The 26365-nt window shown below is 37.5% G+C and overlaps 1 protein-coding gene across 1 annotated transcript in view; it reads left to right on the forward strand.

The window, feature by feature from the left end:
* DYNC2H1 (dynein cytoplasmic 2 heavy chain 1) overlaps window positions 1–26365 on the forward strand; it is a 349851-nt gene that overhangs the window by 87033 nt on the left and 236453 nt on the right. Inside the window, exons 40-50 of the mRNA XM_075546528.1 lie at window positions 459–588; window positions 1367–1522; window positions 3671–3930; window positions 4721–4967; window positions 7122–7273; window positions 8766–8910; window positions 10361–10463; window positions 10935–11102; window positions 14240–14370; window positions 17816–18064; window positions 19692–19800. Of these exons, the coding sequence (XP_075402643.1) occupies window positions 459–588; window positions 1367–1522; window positions 3671–3930; window positions 4721–4967; window positions 7122–7273; window positions 8766–8910; window positions 10361–10463; window positions 10935–11102; window positions 14240–14370; window positions 17816–18064; window positions 19692–19800 (1850 nt within the window). The remainder of the gene's footprint in view (window positions 1–458; window positions 589–1366; window positions 1523–3670; window positions 3931–4720; window positions 4968–7121; window positions 7274–8765; window positions 8911–10360; window positions 10464–10934; window positions 11103–14239; window positions 14371–17815; window positions 18065–19691; window positions 19801–26365) is intronic.

A 26365-nucleotide genomic window follows, 5' to 3' on the forward strand; every position in this document is an offset into this window, starting at 1 on the left:
TTGAGTCACTTTCAGCTCATGGTGGCCCTGTTGGTCCAAGGAGAATTGCCCTGGTGGTTTCTGTGACTGGAGCTCTTCGAGGAAGGAGAAAGCGTCCTCGTTCTCACACACAGTGGCTGGTGGTCGAATTGCAGGCGTTGGGGTTTACAGCCCAAAACATAACCACTATGTAACTAGGGCTTCTTGCTTTAGAGTAGTGCATCCTAAACTTTAATGTGTATTTGAATTACCAGATGAATATTGTTAAACTGCAAATTGTGATTCAATAGTCTGGGGCGAGATTCTCTTTAAGAAGTAGATCACATTTGGAATAGGAAGTGCTTAATTTTACTTTTATAGTAATATAGATATAAATTACCTTCTTTTGCAAAAAAACCATATCTAGACATATATATTGCACATAAATAGTCAATTTCTTCTTAAGCAGTGTCTCCTCTGTTTTTCCTAATCTCTATCAGTGATGAAGAGACGGATGTTAATTCTCTGATAAAATCTTGGTTGAGGAATCAGCCTGCTAACTATAGGAATAATCTGGAAAACTGGATTGGAGATTATTTTCAAAAGGCTTTACAATGGGTCTTAAAGCAGGTAAGGTAACCATAATACTTTAGAATCCATAATTTCGGAGCGAGAATCCTCACAGTGGTGGTTGGTTAGGAAGGGCGAGCGAGAGGGACACCTTAGTTTCTGGAAAGGCATTGCTCCTCTGTCTCTCAGTTACATGTTTTAATGTTAGTTGACACTTCTCCCTTTCTGAATGCCTGCATAGTTTATGACAAATCTTGGAATGAATACTTGGATACCTTTTAAATTTTGATAGCAAGACCACCTTACCTTCCTACTTTACTTATATGTTAGTATCTACCTATATATCATGGCTAAAAACAAAGCCAAGCCAATACTACAATAGACTAAAGAATTGGGAGGTATTAATAGGAATGTAGAGGGACTTCAAAAAAAGCTCATGGAAAAATTCTGTTATCTTTCAGTTTTATTTTTCTATGTACTTTAAAAAATCATTTTATTGGGGTTCAAACAACTCACATCACAATCCACACACGCATCAATTGTGTAAAGCACACTATACATTCATTGCTACCATCATTCTTAAAACTCTCAATTTCTGCTTGGGCTCCTTGAATCGGCTCTTCATTTTCCTTCCCCTCCCCTTCCTACTCCCCAGTCCCCCATGAACCCTTTATAATTTATAAATTTTTATGCCACTTGAATAGAGAGAAAAAGTATTTTCCTCACTTACTAAACTTTAAAAGTGGTCCTTGGAAGATACGTGATAGCCAATCTGTGGCTATGCTTGTGATAGTAAATTCATTGATTCATACTGTCTTTTGTGGATTTTAATCTACAGAATGATTATGTGGTAGAAACAAGTTTGGTTGGGACTGTGATGAATGGTTTGTCACATCTACATGGATGCAAAGATCATGAACAATTTATTATTAATCTCATAAGAGGACTTGGTGGCAATCTGAACATGAAATCACGACTGGAATTCACCAAGGAGGTAATCTATTTAAGACCATTATTCACTCCCAAAGATATGACCTTGCTCACTCTTTGGTCCCAGGAACTTTTAGAGAAAACAATAGACAGGTCTGTGAGGTGAATAACAACACCAGGAAGGTACAGGATCTTAGGAAAATCCATCATAAACGAGACTAATAAAAGAGCAGCATTTACCCCGGGATAACGCTCAGCAGGAATGAGGAGGAAAGAAGGAAGGATAGAAGCGAGACCAAGGGAAGAAGTGCTGTGATGTTACATTGTGGGACTGCAAGCAATGCCGTGGAGCGGAACGGATATGAATTGTTGAGTGGAAAGCCACTTTGCTCCCAAGGATTCACTCAGATCTCTCTCTCTTTCTCTCTCTCTCTCTCTCTCTCTCTCCCTCTCTCTTTCTCTCTCTCTCAGTGATTGTGCATTCAGTAAAATAATGATGTGTTTCTTTTTTAAACCCAACCATATCTGCCACAATCCACTTTTCCAAGGCACTCTGCATGAGAACAAGACTATTGTCATCCCTGGTCTGTGGTCAGGGGGGATTCACAGGTGGCTTTAAAAAATAACACTGTATTTCATTGTTACCTCTATACTCATTTTCTCTTTTGAACTAATACTTTTATTTCATTATTAAAATTTAATGAAGTAATATTTCAAAAGCTGTATCTTTTTAAAATGAGATGCTTTAAAACTAATTTAGACATAAGAATAATATGATTATTTTTTCCTCTTTAAATGACTTAGTTGTTATCACTCTTTTAGTAAGAACAGTGCTAGTAATTACAAATGGTAGGATGATTTTATAATTAATCAATTTTTCTAACATACACAAAGATTGTATTTTAGCCAAATGTCTAAACTGAATTTACATATTAAGAAATTTTCTTTCTATTGGTTTTTTAAAATAATTGAGCTTATTTTGGGGCGCTGGCTAGAACATCGTATCCTTGCTTTTTTCCCCCCATCTTGTTTTTCAGTTTTTACTTCACTGCTGCTTTTGACACTATCATTTTACTCTCTGTATCTGTTTGCTTTCCATGATTGCCTGTTACCTCTGTCCCTGCTTGCTGCCACGTGATAGTGTACTACCTGCTGCTTTTAAATAGATGAAAGCCTGCTCGAGTCTGAGAACAAGTGAAGAGTACTCCCAGAGGCTGTCTTCCTGCGCCGCAAATGCAGGGGGCACTTGTGATGGTTAGAGAGCACAACTGCTTCTACTCAGTGATGGTGGCGTTGGAACGGGCAATGCCGCAGTGTGCTGGAAATGGCAGGCCTTCGGAATTCTCTTTAAATTGTAATTTTGTGTTTCCATAAGAACTCCGTTAAAAGTTGCACATATTTAATCCTGGGCATCTGCACAAATTAGTTGACTTAAAAAATTGCATAAGTGATAATTTGAAGTAAATTAAATACCTTAATCAAAATGTTACTTTAATTATAAAGGATATTTATTAGGTTTAGTGTATAATTTTTTATTGAGCTAGGATGATCTATTTTTGCATATTGAATTGTTTATAATACCTAATGGTATATAATTTATGTTTTAGGTGAAGTTATACAGAATTTGTTGTTTTGTGAGTGATGTATTTCACTCAGCACATCTTCTAGGTCGATCCATGTTCTATTTTGAGAACTCATCATTTCCCCCCTAACTTTTGTTTATCTTGCTGCTTTTATTGAGAACACAGCAAAATGTACTAGGGTCTGCAAAAAGTTCATGGAAAAATGGAATTAAAAGGTAATGAAATTTCTCCATGACTTTTTTTGGAACCCCCTGTATACCAATTCAACAGCTTTTATGTGTACAATTTAGTGGCATAGATAATGTTCTTTTAAAAAATTATCCGTACCTTTTTATTGTGATTTCGGTGATGGTTTACTGAGCACATCATCCGTTCTACATTGAACACTTCATGCACATTCTGTTTCACCTCGTCCATTCTAATCCTCCTTGTGGCCCTTTGTTTCTCCAGCTGGTGGTCCCTCCTGTTTCTACTTCTCCCCTCTACTCCTCTGTCTTAGGTAAACGCTGCCCTTAGATCTCAAATGGTTGATTATTCTCATATGGTGAGCCTGGAGCATATACTTTAGAGGATTAAAACTTCAAATTCTCTTTAGTGTGTGAAAATTTATTACATTTTTTTCCTTTAAGGTTTTTAATTGGGCACGAGAATCTCCCCCAGACCCACATAAACCAATGGACACGTTCTATGACTCAAGTAAAAGGAGACTTGCATCGTATGCATTGAGGAAGCCAGACAACTTGACTGCTGAGCACTTCAGTAATGGCCAAACTCTTCCAGTGATTCAGACTCCTGACATGCAACGGGGTCTAGATTATTTCAAACCTTGGTTAAGTTCTGATACTAAGCAGCCATTTATTCTCGTAGGACCAGAAGGATGTGGCAAAGGGTAAGAGCAGATTTTGTGATGTTGGTGTTATGATTTTAGTATATGCCCCTTCACCTTAAAATGACAGCCGCTTTTTATTATGTTTCTAATGACAGAAGTACCATTCATCTTTTCTGTGAAGAACTCTTACTAGTTATAAAAATACCACTATGGAGAAGAATGTACCATTTTCTTTGCCAGATTATATGTTTGTAATGGAAAGAGCAATTTTAGAAGAACTTACTGTTAAAAAGAACCTTTGCATATAATAACAACAAAATGATTAGATATATTCACAAATTTCTATTTTAGTTATAAAATATGAATCTTGAAGTTAACTATGTAAAAATAATTTCTAATTTAGTGACATTCAGCTAATTTTAGATGTCGACTATATGTAGTTTCTAGTAGTAAAGAAGCGTTGAACTATTTCACATTTCATTTTGGGTATTAGTAATTAAAATATTCTTTAAAATCATTGAAAAATTTTTCTAACAGATTTTCTCTAACTGTGGAAAAATACTTGGTGTGTTCTGTATTCACTTTTATCAAACTCAATTATTTCTGTAGACTTTTATTTATTTTGCTGAAGATGTCACAAAAATGCCTGGAAAATTGAATCGACTTTGTTTTGTCAACAAGTGAGAAAATTACCTGGATAGTTGTACATGCCCATATCCATATTTGCCCCTCCCCCTTAATATAATAACTTATAATTAATACATTGAAATAGTTATGACAGGCCTTAAAGTATATTTAAAAGTATTATATTGGTTGAATTTTAAAGTCAAATGTCATATGTCTTTCTTAGGATGCTGCTCAGGTATGCCTTTTCCCAGCTTCGATCCACTCAGATTGCTACAGTTCACTGTAGTGCGCAAACTACTTCTCGACATCTCCTGCAGAAACTGAGCCAGACTTGCATGGTCATCAGTACTAATACTGGTCGAGTGTACAGGCCAAAAGACTGTGAACGACTTGTCTTGTACTTAAAAGATATCAACTTACCCAAGCTTGATAAATGGGGGACCAGCACTTTGGTAGCATTCCTACAACAGGTGAGTATTATCACTTAAAGTGTTTTAATATGATTGAAAAAGGAGTGAATTAAAACATCTCAATGTGGTTCTAAGCCTATTTCTCTGATGGTCTTTTCTTTAGGAGTTAGTATTGTCTCAATAGGAGATGGGTTTAAAAAATGATCTTTATTCTACATGTGTCAAACCAACCAAAACCAAACCTACTTCCATTGAGTCGATGCTGACTTAGAGTGATACTCAGGGTCAGAGTAGAACTGCCCAGTGGATATCATCTTTTTCTCAAAACAGTGACTTGTGGAGTCGAACTGCTGCCCTTGGAGTTAGCAACCCAACTTGTAACCCACTGTCTTACTAGTATGTCCTCCTATACTGTTCCCTCTTCTTTAACTCTACAAAACGGGAAAAGCAGAAGTAGATGGAAGTGAATTAAGGAATTATGTATTTCATTTTATGCCTTCTTCTACCATCGTTAGACTTAGTCAACCAGGCCTTTCTCAGCTGCTTTGACCCATTATTCAGCTCCTTTTCGTATATTGGGGTTTGAGAGGATGCATTTCCCCTCAGTGTATGCACTGCTATCTGTATTCACTGCCATTGAGGTGCTCCTGCCTCACAGTGTCTTTACAGCACGGACTAGGACTGCCCTTTTGGATTTCCAAGACTGTGACTCTTTGTGGATGTAGCAAGGTTGAAGTATCTTTCATACTCACTGTAGTACATTTTATTTATTACTGTAATTTTATTTTCATTATATAATCAGTTGCTGTTGCATATATTTTGACATATATATATATCATATATATATATATGTCAAAGTAGAACTGTGCTCGATAGAGTTATCAGTGGCTCCATTTTTTGGACATTAACTTCCAGACCTTTCTCACATGGTGCTTCTGGATGGATTTGAACTTACAACTTTTTGTTCAGCAGCCTAGTGCATTAACCATTTGTATCACATAGGGACTCCTTATATCACATTAAAAACATTAACTTCTAAGCGTTTTTTGCACTGACTTAGGTAAAAATTTAACTCTATTATATAACTGTAAGGTGGCTTGGTGGTGTAGTGGGTTATTCTTTGGGCTGCTAACCGTAAAGTCACCAGTTTGAGACTCCTAGACACTTCATAGAAGAAAGATGAGGCTTTATCCTCCTGTGAAGATTACAGTCTTGGAACCCACAGGGGGTCCGTCTACTCTGTCTAAAGGGTCAGGATGGGTTTGAATTGACTCCATGGTAGCAAGTGGGTTATGCAACTGCAGAAATATAGTCAAATATATATAGGGACCCTAACTGTTTTCTTTATATTTTCCCTGGGTACTTTCAGTTTTTTGTTTTTTTAAAAAAACTCATTTTATTGGGGGCTCATACAACTCTTACCACAATCCAGCCATCCATCATGTCAAGCACATTTGTACATTTGTCCCCTAATCATTCTCAAAACATTTCCTTTCTACCTGAGCCCTTGGTATCAGCCCCTCTATTTTCCCCTTCCTCCTCCTCCCAATCGTTATAAAGTATTATTATTTTGCCATGTCTTACACTGTCCAACGTCTTCCTTCACCCAGTTTTCTGTTGTCCATCCCCCAGGGAGGGGGTTATATGTAGATCATTGTGATTGGTTCCCCCTTTTAAAAAAAATAATTTTACTGCTGGCTCGTACAACGCTTATCGCAATCCATCCATCCATCCATTGTGTCAAGCACATTCGCACATTTGCTGCCATCATCCTTCTCAAAACATTTGCTTTCTACTTGAGCCCTTGGCATCAGCTCCTTATTTTTCCTCTCCCTGCCCGATCCCCCTTCCTCATGAACCCTTGATAATTTATAAATTATTATTATGTTGTCATGTCTTATACTGTCTGACATCTGCCCTCTCAGTTTTAAAAAAAATAATTTTAATAGATTCGAAATGTGATTTGGATTTTAATCTTTATTTGAGAGAAGAGCATTTTTAAAATACAGCTTATTCCGCTAACATTTATCATAGAGACTTGAATGGTATTTTTTGTAAGAGAGAGAAAAATTGATCATATACTTTAATTTTAAACCCTCTAGTTAGGTAGAGAATGTTGCTTGCATTTAGAAATATTTGAATTTTAGGCAACATTTTATATCATGATTAAAAATCTTATGTATAAATCACTTAAATACATTTATTTTCAAATAGGTCTTGACATATCAAGGATTTTATGATGAAAATTTGGAATGGGTTGGTTTAGAAAATATTCAGATTGTGGCATCTATGTCTGCTGGAGGAAGACTGGGGAGACACAAGCTTACCACCAGATTTGCATCTATTGTTCGTCTTTGTGCTGTAGAGTATGTATCGTATTGTCTTTTTTTGAAAGCAGGTATCTTATACAGTTGTGCTTTCTTAAGGGAGCCATTAATGATCCTTCTACAAATAGTTGAATTTAAGCCTTGATGCTATTATTTTATTGCAAGAACTATAAGTAATAATTAGAAGGATGAAGAATTTAGTCAAAGCATTTTCTGTATTAGAGATAAATAAATACTATGGAGCTGTTTACATCGTCCAGTTTTCAGAATAGCGTTATCAGGAATCTGAATGGCAGATTTAGAGTGTAAATATCTTTAGTTTTTTTTTCTCTGAGCACTGTTTTTCTTTTCTCCCACAGGTTTTCGTTTTTTATGTATTCATAATTGTAGCCTTTGCTCCAAGGAATTGTTTAATTTCATTTTTTCCTATCAGTTTTTTTAAGCAAGGTGGTTATTCAAATTCCATGTGCTTGCCTTTTCCCCTTGACCATCTTATTGATTTCTAATTTTATAGTACTATGATCTGAGTTGATGCTTTGTAATATCTTTAAAGTGTGTCTAATGTAACGACAGTCTTACTTTGTGACCTAACATATGGTCTGTTCTGGAGAAGCCTCCTTTGCTGTGGTTGGGTGGAGGGTTGTGTGTATATCTCTGAGGTCAAGTTGGTGGATTGTGTTGTTTAGTTCTTCTGGGTCTCTGATGAATTTCTTTCTAGTTGTATCCTTCATTGAAAGTGGTATATTAAAATATGCTATTATTGTACAATTATTTTGCCTTCAATTCTGTGAGCGTTTCATTAATGTATTTGGAAGCCCTTTCATTTGGTGCATAGGTATTTATTATGGTTATGTTCTCCTATTTAATTGACCCTCTAATCATTATATAATGGCATCAGCTTAAAAATATCCATTCGACTCCATGACCTGTAATCATCCCGAAGGTCAGTCTTCTGGTTGCGACATTGCCTCACTGCCTAAAGGCTGTTAAAAATTGCTGCACAGAGCTTTGTTCTTTGGCTTTCATATGGATTGCATCCCATCTATTAAGTTCTTTTATAATTTATACATGATATTACCAAAATTAGGTTGTATTAAAATAAATTTTGGATATGGGAGAAATAGGTTGATTTTATTTATTTCATTGGTTTCTCTCTTTGTTGTCTTTAGGTAGATTGCTGCCTGTGCACTGCTCTGTGACTATATTTAATTCAAAATGTTTATTCTTAAGTAAAAATTTCCTTTTGTCTTTTTCTAGGGATGAGTAGTTTTCTAAGCAAAGATATTTTAAAATAATTTCATTGAAATACTATATTGGGCTCCCTAATATTTAACAACAGATAAACGGGGGTCTAATTTTGTTGAATAAGAGAGGCACTTTGACCCTGACCTCACCTTCAACACTTGGGTAGGACACTGAGATGTATAGGTTTCAGATGATATTATGAAAAGCATTGCTGTAATTAAGATGATAATTTAGAATATTTGTCTTAATTAAATGTTTCTTATGTGCCTTTTTTTTTTAATTTAAGTTACCCAGAAAGAGAACAATTACAAACCATTTACGGAGCATATTTGGAACCAGTTTTACATAAAAATTTGAAGAATCATCCTATTTGGGGTTCTTCATCAAAAATTTATCTCTTAGCAGGATCTATGGTACAAGTGTATGAGCAGGTACATATGTGTTTGTATTGTAGTTTCATGTCTATTGGTTGCATTCCTAAATGACTACTCTTAATTCTGCCTTCTGTGATGATCTCAGGATTTACTTTTCTGCTGCTTAATTAGACTTTTCCGCTAGAGTCTAAGTATAAGGGTTACATACTTTTTGTCCTATCTTGTGTTGGTCAGTTTCTAATCATGTGACAAACTCAGGGCCATCAAATCAGTACTGACTTAAAGTGACCCTATAGCTGCTATAGTATAGCACATGGTACAGCTGCCTTGGTGAGGTTCCGAGACTGCGATTGTTAATGGGAGTAGAAAGCCCTTTCTCCTGAAGAACTGCTCGTGGTTTCAAACTGTCGACCTTGTAGTTAGCAGCCCAATGCATAACCACACCTCTACCAGGGCTCCTGGTTTCTAGTAGACCATTAGTAAATATTTATTGAATGAATATATTAGGATGGATATTCTGTTATCAACTGAACTTTAGCATATTTAGAATGGATTTCATCTTCTTTCCCAAACCAGCTCTCACTACTGACTTCTAGCAGTTTCTGTCTTCCAGGCTTAAAACCTTAAAGAGTAGTCTTCGATGCTTATTTTTTTCTACTACCTATGAGCAAATGTCTGAGGCATCTTCCCATATTAGTTTGAGAATAAATTGAAAAGTAGGCATTGAGTGTGCATTAGATATTTACTGTGTGCCTCCTCTGGCCAGTCTTAGAGGTGCAAAAATGAATGAGTCTTCATTCTCTGGAAGTTCTCATTCGATGAGGGACGTAGTCATATAAATAAATAAATTATTAATACAACTTGAGAAGTATAGCAATAGGAGTATGTACAACTCCAGGGAGTTGTTTGAATAACTTTGCTATGTGACAGGCTTTAAAAAAGAGGCAAAATTTGGTCTGAGTCTTAGAGATGAATAGACGTTCATAAGTTCACCACGTGACTGAGGGTAAAAGATCTTTTTTAGGTAAAGAAAATGGCAAATGCCAGTTATGGAAGTGTTTATTACACTGTTTCATTAGAAGTGGGAAAAGGTAAGTTCCCTGCCCCTTCTCCTCTAAATTAACTGAGGCGTTAGATAACGATGACTGTGGTATTGAGAAGAGAGGTGGCCTCTTGACTTCAAGCCTGGAAGCTTCAAGCCTTAGGAAGCTTGAATTAACACTCCTGTTATCCTCTATTATTACATTATGTTTAAACAGACCATTTAAAATCCTTGTGACTTTAGTGAATCTCTTTATCTAGGGCTTCATAACTGTAATTATTTGAAGTCTATGAATATTTTATGAGAATAATTTTGTTAAATTTCATAACATGTAAATGTACAGGTAATCAGACAAATTAATTATATTGGTATACAGTTCCTTCCAAAGGTAAAAATTGCCATTCCTGCATGTAATTATATATTTAAGATATTAAATTGACCATATATCCTATTTACTCTTTTTAGGTGCGGGCCAAATTTACAGTTGATGATTATAGTCACTATTTTTTTACTCCTTGCATTCTTACCCAATGGGTTCTTGGTTTATTCAGATATGATTTAGAAGGAGGTAAGTTTTGTTTTTAAGATATCAAATCACTTATCTTTTTTCAGGATGTATGTGCATATTCGTACTGTTGATTGTATTTATACTAGATACATTAAATAAGGACTATAACAATAATTACACATTTTATTTCTTCAGGATTATTTATAATTGCCATTAGTAAAGCCTGATTCTTTGGGGAAAAATAAATTGTTCTTTATTGTGAAATCATATTTAACATGCTCTTTTAAGTTATGTTTCACCAAACAACTGAATATACTAGAAGTTAGTGTGTGCTTTAGGTGAAAACAACAAATTTATTAACACCTTAACAAAATAAAATTTAACTCTTTTTCTTTTCTTTTAACTTATCTGATGTCAAAACACGGTATGTAGATTCTTAATTTTTATTTCTTATTATATTACTTTAAAGCAATTTAAAATCACTTGAGTTTTATTATGATGTAAATTTTCAGATATTTTGTCTTTTTTAAGGAACCTCACAACATCCACTAGATTATGTATTAGAAATTGTAGCATACGAAGCACGCCGCTTATTCCGTGACAAAATTGTTGGGGCCAAGGAACTTCATGCATTTGACAGCATTTTGACATCAGTGTTTCAAGGAGATTGGGGCTCAGATATAATAGAGAATATGGCAGGTAATATAATTACAGTGTTTATGTAAATATTATTTTGAGATCTTTAAAATTATTGTTTTCCTAGTATGCCTTCTTATGTCTATTTTCTGAACAAATTATAATGTTGTGTCATTTAATATACTTTTTTGTAAGGGCTGTTCAGTCTTTCTTTTGCTAGATTTCTATAAATATGTTCAAACAATTCGATACCATAATGATTCTTGGGAAAAGTGGTTCAGGCTGTAATGTTTCATGTTTGCTCTGCAAAATTATTTTTCCAGGAGGATTTTCATTAATGATGTTTTAAAAAACAACAGTTGTAAATGTATGCAACTTAAATATCATTGAGAAGAATCTACATATGATGATAATAAACTTTTGGTGAAGTGTAATGGTGTTTCTTTTGCTTGCCACTATTCATAACGCTAAGAAGCCTGGTTGTACAATGATTGTGTGCTCCATTGTTAACCCAAAGGTCAATAGTTTAAACCCACCCAGTCACTCCACAGGAGAACGAGGTGGCTGCCTGCTTTCATCAGCTATTGCCTAGGGCAGTTGTACTCTGTTCTATAGGATGGCTAGAAGTTGGACTTCGCTTCCTCTGGTTTGGTGCCCATAATGTCATTGGCACAGAACGTTTTACATATTACTGCCATTTTATGATAGGCAACAGTGCCATGCCCTTCAGCCAAAGCAGCTGTGTTGGTCATACTGCTCAATATAGCATCGTGAAAACTTCCGTGAGAGTGACATAACAATCTTTGCAGTGAGAAGACGTTCGATAAAAGATCACACTAATGGAAATATTTTTTAATAGAATAGTTTTCAAGCTTCGAAATGAGTTTCTGTTCTCTCAGAGGAGAAGTTTGTTTTAAAAAATTTTTATATAGTATATTTCTATAAATCGTACATTTATCTGTTTGCTGTTGGTCTTGGCACCCTGATTTATAAGACAAAGGGAGTTTAGAATGTTGGAAGGATGTTGGATTTGGTAGAAGGGAATTTTGGTATTTGCCTGAATTTTGGAGCCAGGACATAGATTGAAGAAGGAGGGCTAGCATGGGGAGAGAAACCAAGAAGGAAACCCCGCTGCTGGGCCCTGTAGAGAGTTTGCGGGAGGCTGTGCTTCTTTCTGGAAGTAGAGGGCTTCATTGTTCTCCCACCGAGGCTTGGGGCTTTGAATTGTTGGGCCACCAGGGGTCTTTAGAAATTCAGCGTTGCCTTGATTTTGACTTGGAACTCCTGTCATTGTGTCTTGCATCTCTGATGGCTTTGCGTCTAGTCGGGTCTTTTTCTAAAAATTGTGGTAGCGATGTCTCTGACAACAAGCCCACAGAACATGTAAAGAAAGTGGCATATTCTTTGGGCATTATATAGTAGCTAAGTGTTCATTTTCTGAAGTTTAAAATGATAAGTCCGTAAATGTCTCTTAACTTTATTTAAAACAATGTTCCTGCAGCCATACAAAGAGAATCCACTCACTTTGTTGTTGACCTTTTCCCCCTCCGTGAGACTGTTCCACAATCAGATCTTGTTGTTAGCTGATATATCGTTAGTCTCCAATTAAAAACAACTCTATGCACGATAGCATTGAATTGCCCTGATTCCAAGGGTTTTCTACTCCATCCTAGAGCAAGCAACAACCTTCAACTTGCATAGTTCTAAACCACTTCCTATACCTTTTTCCTTCGTCATTGCATTTCTTGCTTTCTCTTCCATCTGCACAAATTACAAAACCTCTCATTTGATTACACGGATGCAGCCCGAATCACCAAATGCCCATCTTCTCTGCAGTCCTTATTCCAACAAAACCTCTGTCCATGTCGATCTAGAAGATTTTTTGCCCCGTTGGATTTATTTGACCTGTCATCAAGTCCAAGCCAGTATCCACTTTTCAGTACAGTACATCTCTCTAATCATTTGGTTTTATCCTTTAATTTTCTTTTAGAAATTATGGTTCTTCATAGTATTAATAAATCCGTTATTAAAGAGGGTCTTGAAAATGTTTTATTTTGTGATTTATGCAATTATCTTTAGTTTAAGTTTGAAGATACTAGAAGAAAGAATAGAATCAAAATGGGACACACAGGGTGGAAAGTAGGGATTGCAGAGGAGAGCGGGAAGCAAGTCAGTTCCCTCTGGGGAGCATGAAGTAGAGGACAGCCACTACGACGGCTGTCGTTGTTCAGGTCGAGTTTGAAATAACACCGCAAGGTTTTTGTGTCGTCACTGTTTTGTGACCACAACATTCTCTGCCTCTGGGTTTGTTGGAAGCCGCTGTGCTGTGTTTAGTATGTGCTGCCATTTGGTGGGGCCTGAATCGTGTGTGTGTCTGGAGAGATGGCTCCCATCTACTAACTCCAGCAGCAGGGACCCAAAATAGCCACACCCACATTACCTTCAAAATATTTGTATTTCATTTCAAATGCCTTCCATTATGAATAACCATGTGATCAGAGAGTATTGTACAATCAATTGGGGTTTTAAGTCTGTTTTGCTTTGTTAGTGTTGTTAGTCTGTTCTGTAAAAGGGTCTTTCTGTTTGTGAAATCCGGGGCAGGCAGATGTACAGAGACAGTAACTGGCCCATCGAGGGCGTGGAGGGGAGGTGGGGATGAGGAGTACTAGAATGGAGAACATGGTCAAAAGCCGTGTTGACGGTTGTGCAGCTCTTTGTGTGAGTGAACTATTGAATTGTGTAGGAGAATTCTATGTCAACAAAATTGTTAAAATGCCTTCTATTACGGAAAAGTCGTGGCTTAAACAAAAATTTCATGCCGAAAATAATTATCTTTAAAGGATTAAATGTTCATATTTCTCTACCAACTCCAAACTCTGAACTTGCTGCTATCAAGTTGATTCTGACTCATAGTGGCTCTGTAGGACAAGGTAGAATTACTGCTGTGAGTTTCTGAGACTGGAACTCTTTATATGAGTAGAAAGTCTTTTCTTATTCTCAAGGAGCAGCTGGTGGTTTTGAAATGCTGACCTTGCAGTTGGCAGTCCAATGCTTAATCACTGTGCCACCAGGCCACAAGGTATACTTTATCTCTACCTTTCAGAGGATGATCTTATTAGACTAACTTAAAATAATTGAAGGTGGTATTACTTTACTGATGAGCCCTTTATCTGAAGCACTTTCATATTTTCTTTCTGCAGATAGTTTCTATGTTACCTGGGGAGCCAGGCATAATTCAGGAGCAAGAGCAGCCCCAAGGCAACCGTTGCCTCCACATGGAAAACCACTTGGAAAACTAAGCTCTTCAGATCTCAAGGATGTTATTAAAAAGGTATAATATGAATTCTGAATTTGAATTTTTATTTTATTTTGATTAAAGAAATGTTTTTGTTGTGTTTATTGCAAGCTTTTCTTTTTAGGCCATAGAGTTAAAAGATGATAGGTAAAGCTGTAGCTGTTTCTTTTCTTTTGGAGTTCAGTATAATGTACTTGACCTAACTGGAAGCACATATACTTATATATATATATTATTGTCAAGATGTGCTGGGAGGATTAATATGAATGAGACTTAGTGTTAACTAAAGCTTAATATTGATAGAAATATCAGTTTCATCTTACAGCAATAGTTGTCAAAATTTGGTAAGCTTTGCAATAACTTGTAGAATAAAAAATATAGATTTCTGAGTTTTAATCCTAAAGAGTTTGATTTATAAAGTTGAGCCCAGAGAATCTGAATTTCTAACAGGTGTCCAGGTAATACTGATGATATTGATCCTTGGAAACATTAAGAGCACTGTTTATGGGAATTTTCTTTAAGTTTAGTTAAAATAAATTAAAAACACTATTGCATATTATGCCTTAAATTAATATTTCAGTATTTCAAAAAGACAAGTTAATATTTATATTAATAATATTGATTTCATCAGTATCTTATTTCGTGGGTTACTAAACTGAAAAAAAGATCCAAGCCTCTAGTTGCCATATTGAAAGTTTCTATGGGCAAAATACTGAGTGGCATGTTGTTGTTAGGTGCCATCAAGTCAGGTCAGACCCACGTGGACCTTAGGTGTGATAGACTGAAACACTGTCCAGTCCTGCTCCAACCTCACTGTACTATGCTTGACACCAGTTTTGTAGCCACTGGATTAATACATCTCGTTGAAGGCCTTCTTTTTCACTGCCCCTCTGCTATGCCAGGCATGATCTGACAACGTGTCCAAAGTACAGGAGATGGAGTTTCACCATCCCTTGCCTACAAGGAGCACTCTGTTTGTCCTTTGGTCGTCCATGGTATTTTAAAAATTCTTTGCCAGTACTACAATAAAATGCTTTAATTCTTCCTCAGTCTTCCTTATTCAGTGTCTAGCCTTGGCATGCATATGAGGTAACGGAAAAAATATGGCTTGGGTAAGGTACACCTTAGTTCTCAAAGTAACATTCTTGCTTTTCAATAGTCTAAAGCCATCTGCAGCAGATTTGCCTAGTGCAGTGAATCTTTTGATCTCTTGACTTCTGTATCCATGAGCATTGATTGTGGATCCAAGCAGACCTACATCATTGACAACTTCAATCTCTCCTCCATTTATCAGGATGTTATCCATTGGGCCAGTTGTGAGGATTATGGTTTTCTTTACATTTAGTTGTAATCCATATTGAAAGCTGTACTCTTTGATCTTCCTTATCAAGTACTTCAAATTTCTGTGCCTTTTAATATGGATACAGATGTGGATCTCTTCCATTTGGCTGGTGGAAGAAATCAGAAGTATCAAAATAACATGGAAAGAATACACAGAGTCATGGTACAAAAAATATTTGTTGATTTTCAACAATTACATCAGGTGGCATATGACCAAGAACCAATGGCATTGAAAGAAAAAAATATACACTTGTATTGAAGGCATTGGCGGAAAACAAGGCTCCAAAAATTGATGGAATACCAATTGAAATGTTTCAACAATGAAGCAGCTGGAGCTATCTAAAAAGTACTTGAGGAGCTCGCTTGTCTATGCAAAGAACTGTAGAAAGCAGCCGCTTGGCCAACTGCCTGCGTGAGAACCACGTTGTGTTCATGTTCCAAAGGAAGGTGACTCATCTGAAAGTGGAGACTATTGAGCAATAGCGTCACTATTACACGCCAGTGAAATGTTGCTGAAGATGGTTCAAAACAAGTTGCCGTAGTACAGCCACAGGGAATTTTCAGGAATGCAAGCTGGATTCAGAAGATGTGCGAGGGATATTATTGTTGATGTCAGATGGATCTTGCCCGATAGCAGGGGATAGATACCCTGAAAGATATTTACTTGTATTTTATAGGTTGTGAAAAGGCATTCAAGTGGCTAGCACTGTGAAAAATTGGCATTCCAGAACGCTAAGTTCTATTTATGTGGAACTTGCACATAGACCAAGAGGCCATCATTTGAGCAGAAGAAGTTAATACTGTGTGGTTTAAAAACCAGGAAAGGTGCGAGCTAGGGCTGACTCATTGCAGCGTGCTTATTCTAGCTCTGTGCTGAAGAAGTAATGAGAAGCTGGACAGTGTGGAGAACACAGTGTGAGGACTGGAGGAAGGAAGACGCGTTAGCAACCTGTGGCATGCAGATGACAAAGCTCACTGCCATAGAGTCAATTCAGAGTCAAACTCCCTGTGAGTTTCTGGGACTTCAAGTCTATGGGAGTGGAAAGCCTCATCTTCTCCCATAGAGCAGTTGTGGTTTAGAACTGGTGACCTTGTGGTTTGCCACACATGTGTAACCCACTACAAGCCATGGCATTTTCAATTTCCTTCTAGGCATTTAAAAACTGGACAATGAATAAGGAAGACAGGATCAGAATCGATGCATTTGAATTCTGGTGTTGCCAAAGAATATTGAATAATCAGTATTGATAGATTGCCAGAGAAATAAGAACTACAGCCAGAATGATCCTTAGAAACCAAGATGAAGAGCTTCCTCTCTCCTAAGTTCGACATGTTAGAAGGATCGAGTCCCCGGCGAGCATCATGCTTGGTCAGGAGGAAAGAGGGAGACCCTCAATAAGAGGGACTGACACAGGGCCTGCAAATTACGGGCTCCAACACAGCAGTGATTGTGAGGACGGTTCAGGACTAGGCAGAGCTGCATTCTGTTGCACGTAGCGTTGCTCTGAGTTGAAAGTGGCTTGGCGATGCCTAGTTGAACTGATCTGTTTACAGTAGGTACCACAAAGTTTGGGGAGGTGGAAAGTTGCTGATATGTGACCTGTCCTGTGTCGCCCTGCAGGCCATCGTGGCTCAGGAAGCACACGATGCCTGTTATTGTGAGGTGCTGGGGAGTCAGTGCCAACTTAGCAGTTCTGTACCTGCATGAACTTTTATTACTCATGTGCCCACCGCCCCTCCTGCACCCAGCACAAACACAAGTTTGAAAAGGATTTTTAGGCACTGATTTCTAGTGCCTTGAGATTGCTTCATGATAAATGCACACTAAACTTGTAACATGTTAAAATTTGAGAGTCTTGGAAGTATTTATTATGAACCTGATTCCTTTCTATAGTTTAAACAGTTTTATTAACGATCCTCCCAAAGGATCCCATTTATGTAGAATCTGAATAGACGTCACTAGGTTGTCCCTTGAAGCTTCTATAGAGCTGGATTATTAGATGGATACAATATTGGGTGGGAGATGTTTTCACAGCATCCTTTTCTTTGTATATAAAACGTAATATTTTCATTTAGAGCATATTTCACGATGCAATTAGGAATTATATTGACTACACAATATTCTTTTTTATATTTAAAGGGTCTTATTCACTATGGACGAGATAACCAGCACTTAGACATTTTACTTTTCCAAGAAGTCCTGGAGTACATGTCTAGGATAGATAGAGTGCTGAGTTTCCCTGGAGGCTCCCTTTTGTTAGCAGGACGCAGTGGCGTGGGCCGCCGGACAATCACTTCTGTAGTCAGCCATATGCACGGAGCGGTGCTGTTTTCTCCAAAGATTTCCCGAGGGTATGACCTGAAGCAGTTCAAAAATGATCTCAAACATGTGAGTTCATTGCAGGTTTTTGCTTAATATGTGCTTTGAACCCTATTGCTCAGCATTCTAAAAGCCTTTTTAAATCTCTGATGTACTACATATGGTGATTCATTTTCTCATGATCATTAGAAAGAATTATTTTTATTTCTAGATGGAAAAAGTTTCTTATTCTCATATAATTGCTGGTTCTTGGAGATTTTGAGATGTTTGGTGGACTTGTAGATGAAAGGTTGGATTTTTTTTTAACTTAGAATAGATATGGACATTTATCAAAATTACCCACTCACTAGCTTTTGATTTAATTTGATCCATAAGTGAATCAACCACAAAGCAAATTCAAATTCAACGCCATTGAGTCTATTCTGACTCATAGTGACCCTGTATGGCAGAGCAGAACTGCCCTTCTGCATTTCCAAGACTGTAACTCTTGGAGGGAGTAGAAAGCTTGATCTTTCTGCTGCAGAGCAGCTGATGGCTTTGAACCGCTGCCCTTGAAGTTTGCAACCCAATGTGTTACCCACTCTCCCACCAGGGTTCCAAATTAACTAACATTTCCTCCCAGTATTACAGATTTTTCCTGGGTAATTAATGAGATCTCTACCTTAACCATGACTTTTCAGAATCTGTAGGTTAGTTGAACCAAGTACATACAATTTTTATTTAGTCTTAATTTAGTGCCCTGGTGGCCATGTTGACTACGTGTTTGGACTGCTGATCACAAGGTTGGTGATTCAAAACCAGCCTCCACTGTGCACAAGCCTTGGGGATCCTATGCAGGGTCCTTATGAGTTGGAATATATTCATTGGCAGTGTTTTTTGTTCTGTTTTTCTTTCTTTTATTGCAAGGATTTGGAGCCTTGGTAGTGCAGTGGGTAAGCATTGGGATGCTTAACTGCAAAATCAAGGGTTCAAAACTGAGAGCCACTTCACAGGAAAAAGATGAGGCTTGGCTTATCTTTAAAATTTGTAGTCTTGGAAACCCTATCAAGCAGTTCTTCTCTGCCCTTTATGTTTGCGATGACTTGATGGCAGTGGGTGTAAGAAACAGCTATAATCCCTTTCAGTGATTTAAATCATGCAGATGCAGTAAGTGCAGGTGATCGTGATGAAGAGTTTGTTGCTCGCCAGTTGAGTTTGGGTCTTCAACAAAAAGTGGATTCCGAGCTGAAACGGTGCTGCCTGCGCAAAGATGCTTGTGCTCTACTCCAGGATGGTGCCAGTTTGAATGCGTGTGGCTTTCCATGGTCTTGCTACTCATCTTTCATGTATCAGATTCTGAAAGGACTCACTATGCTTCATTTCAGTCTCCTTTATCAGGGCTTAACCCAAATTGTGAAAATACAGGTATTTTTATTCCAGTTTTGCTTTGTTGGCCATCACATAACCGGTTCCAATTGCTTGAAGCCCTGTTTAAAGGGAAAGCAGAAATTTCCCATTAGTCAGGGATAGCCTACGTTGATTTGTTTTCATATACTTTTTCAAATTGTATGGCTAATGTTTGATTTCAATTACAATTATTTAAAATAAATATATAAACAGATTGATGATTACACAGGCATGCTTTATATGCAGAATGGTTTTTGAAAGCACCACACCAAAATTCTCGGATTATTGACTATCTTTTCTTACTGAACAGGTACTGCATCTTGCAGGTGTTGAATCCCAGCAAGTAGTTTTGCTTCTTGAAGACTATCAGTTTGTACATCCTACCTTTTTGGAGATGATCAACAGTCTTTTGTCTTCAGGCAAGTTAGTGGTTTCTATTAAAACAATAAAAGCACTATTGTAAGAATTATTCAAATTAAATTATCTTGTGAACTTTACCTGTGTTTTAGAGACTGTATTAGGCTGGTTGTCTAGAGAATTAAATCCAGCGACACTCCTCTGTGCATAAGAAGGAGGCTTACATCAAGAAGTAGTTACACACACACACACACACACACACACACACAAACACACACACACAAGTAGTTACACATCAAGAAGGCATCCTAGCCCAGTTTACCTCAAGTTCCTGAGATGGACGCTACCCCCTGAATTCCCAGACTCCTGTAGCCACATACCAGTGATGCAGAGAGGTGAACCAGGAATCAGGAAGATCACAGGCCTGTGTGTGCAGAATCACTTAGATCCAAGGTCCATTGGTGGCAAAGGCAAGACTAGCAGGAAGGTGAAGGAATAGAGAGCACCCTTCCCAGAGTCCCTCACTCTTACACAAAGTTCACACTCCCAAGGAAGTGTCATCAAGCTACCACATGATTGACAGATTTCACTCCACCCATATCCAAAGTGTCTGGTTGACATAAAATCATTCAACTACTGTAGCAACCTTTGAAATACTTCTTACTAGAGTGACATAGTCAATGCTAGGAAATTGAGATACTTATTTTTTAAACAGGATACTAAAGAATTACATAAAGATGATTGTTAATATTCATAAGGTAAATGCACAGAAAAACTGGCCTTGTTATACCCTTTAGGTGGGTCTATTTTATAGTCTTTGGGGCAAGTTTTCATTCAATACTTAAGTGTGAGACATCATCTGAGTTAACAGTTTATTACCTGTATGAATTTTATCTATAGAAATAAAAGAACTAGTCTCCAAGTAATATGTAGATTAATTGATAATAGTAAAACAATTTTATTGAACTTCATTGTTCATTGGTAATTGAATGGTAGAATAAATTACAATATGGCTTTAAATGTCATATTTCATATATTTTTAATATATCTATAATCAGTAATGTGGAAAAAATATACTTGCTATTTTTTAAGTTTAATGGAACAAATTTTAAGTATTATATACCTGTGTTAGGGTTTTCTAGAGAAACAAAACCCGGACACTTGTGATTTTATATAGATAGATAGATAGATAGATAGATAGATATAGATATATAAATATATAGAACATGAAGAAATAAACAGCTAATTTATTCCACAGAGCAGTACAGAGGGCTCAGTTCAACTCACTTCTGTGAGACAGTTAATGCACAGGCAGTCCTTCAACTCACTAGGGCTGCTGGGTGCAAGTCAAGGAATCAGACAGCTGAGTCTTCTGTAGAGCAGTACAGGCAGTTCGGCCACAGGCAACAAACAGCAGGGCGGGTCACCAACAGTCAACCAGATGGCAGGGTCCGACAGTCCCCAGCTCAGGTGATGTATACTCCAGCGTGTGGCAAAGCAAGTCTTGAAGGAACCTCAAACTAAGTGCTGAATCAAGTGCAAAGTGCTCAGGGGTTTCTATTACCTCATATAAAAATTAATGAAATTACTGTAAGGGGAAACATACTTCTGATCAATTTGATGGCAGTGAGTTAGGGTTTTTGTTTAATTCTGTGGACCCTGAATTAAGAATTACTGCCTTCTTTCTGCAGCAGAGTGTGGTGTTCCCTTCTTGCCTGTGCGCCCTGACCCTTTGGTGCTCTCTGGGCAGATCTTGTAAATACTTCCACTTTATCCTTCCCCGAAGAATTCATGACATTTACTAGAATCTCTGCGTGGTGAATAATTACTGCTAGTAGAGTCAGTATGAGGTAGCATAGTCTTAAACTTGATCCCAAGATATGTGCGTGCGTGTGTGTGTGTGTGTGTGTGTGTGTGTGTGTGTGTGTATAAATCAGTCCTGGTGCCATAGTGGTTACACATTGAGCTACTAACCACAAGCTCATCAGTTTAAAGCCACCAGGTGCTCCATGGGAGAATGACGGGTCTTTCTTTTTCTGTGAAGAGCTACAGTCTTGGAAATTCACAGGGGCAGTTCATCCCTATTCTATAGGGTCACTATGAGTCAGCATCAACTCAATGGTAGTGATATATACACATATATAGTATATATAATATATATTCATACATATGTATATGTCATTGTGTATACATAGATGTGTATGTATACATAGATGTGTATACATCGATGTGTATGTCAGAATTGACTTGATCACATAATTGTATGTCAGATGTGTACGTCAGAATTGACTTGATCACAGTAATTTTTAATGATTTTTGCTCTATGTGTATACACACACATGTATGCACATCAAAACATAAAATGAACTTTGTTGAAATTACTTTGAATCGTTTGGGTTGTTTAGTGAACCTGAGGACAAAGTCATGTAACATTTATGTTCAACAAAATACTTATTGAACACTTGCTGGGAGTTGAAGTAGCCTTTTTCTGACATTAACAGCCTTGGAAGGAAACATCATTAATATTGTATGATATCTTCATTTTAGTACAGTATTGGACTTTAGTTGGACAAATGATCCATTTCCGTTGAGTTTAGGTGTAACGGCTTAGTAAAATGGAAGTAGGAGAGCTAATTTAGAGTGTTTGTTGCCATTTTGTAGAATAGGCTCTTCTGGTTTTAAGGAGTGCGTTCTGGCTATTGCATAAGCAGTCACAAATAGAGACCGGAGTCACTTTAATTTCCTAAACTGGCAGACAAAATACACCGCTCTTCTGTGAAAGCAAGCATTAGGTAAATGTTACTCAGTAATTGTTTTAAAATAAATGGGTCTTTAATCTTAAGCTATAACTATAACATTTACAAGTTGATTTAACTTTTTGTAGTTTCTTTTTGAGAAAGTGTTCAGTAGGTGTTTGTCTCTCTCTCTCTTTTTTTGTTTCAAAAACTTATTCCCTAAAGCATGCAGTCTGTAAGTAGAGGGGCCTTCATTACTAAGTTAAGGAACCATATAATCTTTTTCTGGTTAAAATTTAGAGCATGATATGTAAAGCATATGTGTATGTGTGTGAATTTGCTACAAACATGGAAGAGTGTTGGAGTGAAGCAGGTGGGGTGGGAAGAGTTTCTTTCACACCTCTGAGTGGAGCCCAAAGAAAAGTAGGGCGGGGATGGAGTAGGGAGGGAGGGGAAAAAAGAGGAGATGATACCAAGGGCTCAATAGAAAGTAAATGTCTAGAAAAGATTGGTGAAAACATATATACAAATATGTTTTATACAACTGATGTATGGATTGTTGTAAGAGTTGTAAGAGCCTCCAATAAAATAAAACAAAAAGCTGAAAAAGATGAAAAAAGAAAACGAGGGCTCATCTTAAGATGGTCCCTACGTCAATGTGTACCTTTAAATGTACAGCAAAGGAGTTTCCACTTAATCTTAAATGTTTATGAATTAGAAATATGTTCATTTAACAAATACATCTTGCACATCTGTTATGTGTTGAGCCTGATTCTAAATATTGTAGTTAGAGTGGTAAATAATTCCTCTATTAACCACTCATAGTCTGAATTGATCCTAGACCTGCTGTCATTGCTTCATTACATAGTAGAAAGTCATGCAAGACTGGGCCTCCTAATTTCTAGTACAGGTTTGTTTATTCATCATGCACTTATTTAGCAAATATTTATGTTACAGATGCTTTCCTCTGTGTGCCCTCTGGTTAAATCATGGGTGCTTTCAAATATTTGTTCTTTGTGAATTCAGAACCTGATTGGGTAGGTAAGGAAGTAATTAATGCATTGTTCAATGATGTGATAAGGCTAAATAGTTATGAAAGAGAAAGGTGGCGAAAGGGGAAAGGAATGCCTAAGGGCATATGCGCGGGCAGGAGCGATTCATAAAGGCAGCGGTGGGAAAGTAGGGTCCGCCTGGCTCCTTTACCGCATTTTCAAGGTAAAGAGCCAAGGAGGACTGTGGGTGTGCATTCTAGGAAGATGAATATTTTGCTATACATACTAAAAAGTAAAGCCTCAGTTGTAAGATATATATTATTCTAGCTAACCTATGATTGACATTGTCAGTGAATGTTATTGTAAAATTTCCCTGACAACCAACTCCTATTTTTTGTATAGTGTTCAGTTATGAAAGGATTTATTCTGTACAATATCAATAAGTCTGATATGGCAATATGTAGTTAGCCTACATTTGCCTAATACCCTTTTCTCAAGTGTATTTAAAAAATTAATACCAGGGGATAATCAATGAAAATTTTAATGGAAGATATTTAGGCTCCAGCGGGATGATTGAAAAAACTCTACCATCAATTAACAAGGAAGTTTCTAAAGGGAACCAAAGGCAGATTAAAAAAAATCATAGATTGAGGAATGGATTTTGAGTTCACACTCAGTCCTATCTGCAATTTAATCACAATTGGTTCTTACATCATGGCCCTACTTGTTACTTGCCTTCAGGAAAGGACCACAGAAGATATGGGTGATGTAACAAAGTGTGGTGAAATTAGATGATGCCTGACTATCAGATAAAATAGTGTCTGGAGTCTTAAAGGCTTGTTTCCAAACAAGCAACTGCCTACGTGAAATGTCAACCAAGTCCACCTGGAAGAAGTACACATCATTAGTGATTCCAGATTGTGAATCATAAAATCTGAAACAGAAGGAGGGAATTGTATCAGAGCCTAATTTATGAGATTCTGGTTTGCAGCAGGCTATGGATGGCAGTGGGAGCTCTAGATGTATTTGTGAGATCCACACGGGAAATAAACTTCTGTAATGGAGGGATGGAAATAAACCAGTTACTAAATGGAGTGTATTGGAGAGATGACTATAGGAAATCAAAATAATAAATGACTTGACTGGTTAAAACTTATTTTATTCTTCCTCATACTCATGCTGAGCCTGATCTGGGTTTCATAATTTTCTGTGTTTCTTTTTAAAATTTTTATTCTTTTTCACATTGGGGTTATCTCTGATGTATTTTGTCATTTGGGGTAACCCTTTAAAATTTTTGTTAGAAGTTTTCCTGTTTTTCGGTATATGAAATCCAGGATTGTTGACCCTATAGAGGCAAGAAGTAGACCAAGCATCCTGGAGGGGTGGGGACGCATAATGAGAGGGGAGGAGGTTAAGGGGAGCTGGTAGAAAGGAGTACAAGAAGGAAGAGAATGTTTTGAAACTACTCGGGTTGCAGTTGTACAGTGCTGCTTGATGTGATTGAACTGGACTAATACGATATCTGTACTAGCTCCCAATAAAATGGTTTTGGCAATGAAATGAAGTAAAGCTAATGAAGATGTACAAATCACTCATATTGAGATAATAGGGTTTGTGTATTTTTTTAAAAGAGAACTTGAATAAGAGCTGATAACTTAATATAAAAATTGATGGGAAAATAGATCTATGTGCATATATTTATAGGTTTAGTATTAAGGTAGCAGATGGACATTGGGCCTCCACTCAAGTATTCCCTCAATGGAAGAATATTTTGTTGTATTAAACTGGCATTCTATGATGCTCACCTTCCTGACACAATCACTGAAGACAAAGCAGGTGAATAAGCAAATGTGGCGAAGAAAGCTGATGCTGCTCGGCTATCAAAAGATATAGCATCTGGGGTCTTAAAGGTTAGAAGGTAAACAAGCGGCCATCTAGCTCAGAAGCAACAAAGCCCACATAGAAGTACACCAGCCTGTGTTGTGTGATCACGAGGTTCTGAAGGGGTCAGTTATCAGGCATCAAAGAACAAAAAATCACATCATTGTGTGCTCACCTCCCTGATAAGATTGCTGAAGACAAATGGGTGCATAAGCAAATGTGGTGAAGAAAGCTGATGTTGCTTGGCTATCAAAAGATATAGCATCTGGGGTCTTAAAGGCTTGAAGGTAAACAAGCGGCCATCTAGCTGGGAAGCAACAAAGCCCACATGGAGGAAGCACACCAGCCTATGCTGTCATGAGGTGTCGAAGGGATCAGATATCAGGCATCATCAGAACAAAAAATCTTATTGTGAATGAGGTGGGGAGTGTGGAGTAGAGACTCAAAGCCCATTTGTAGGCCACTGGACATCCCCTTACAGAAGGGTCTCGGGGAGTAGACGAGCCAGTCAGGGTGCGATGTAGCAATGGTGAAAAGTACAATTTTCCTTTAGTTCCTAAGTGCTTCTCACCCCCACCACCACTATCACGATCCCAATTCTACCTTACAAATCTGGCTAGACCAGAGGATGTTCACTGGTACAGATAGGAACTGGAAACACAGGGAATCCAGGGCAGATGATCCCTTCAGGACCAGTGGTGTGAGTGGCGATACCGGGAAGGTGGAGGGTTGGTGGGTTGGAAAGGGGCAACTGATTACAAGGATCTACATATAACCTCCTCCCTGGGAACGGACAGCAGAAAAGTGGGTGAAGGCAGACGTCAGACAGTGCAAGATATGACAAAATAATTATTTATAAATTATCAAGGGTTCATAAGGGAGTGGGGAGCGGGGAGGGTGGGGGAAAGTGAGCTGATGCCAGGAGCTTAAGTGGAGAGCAAATGTTTTGAGAATGATGAGGGCAATGAATGTACAAAGGTGCTTTACACAATTGATGTATGTATAGATTGTGATAAGAG

This window comes from Tenrec ecaudatus, chromosome 4 (genome assembly GCF_050624435.1).
Source record: "Tenrec ecaudatus isolate mTenEca1 chromosome 4, mTenEca1.hap1, whole genome shotgun sequence".
Lineage (NCBI taxonomy): Eukaryota > Metazoa > Chordata > Mammalia > Afrosoricida > Tenrecidae > Tenrec > Tenrec ecaudatus.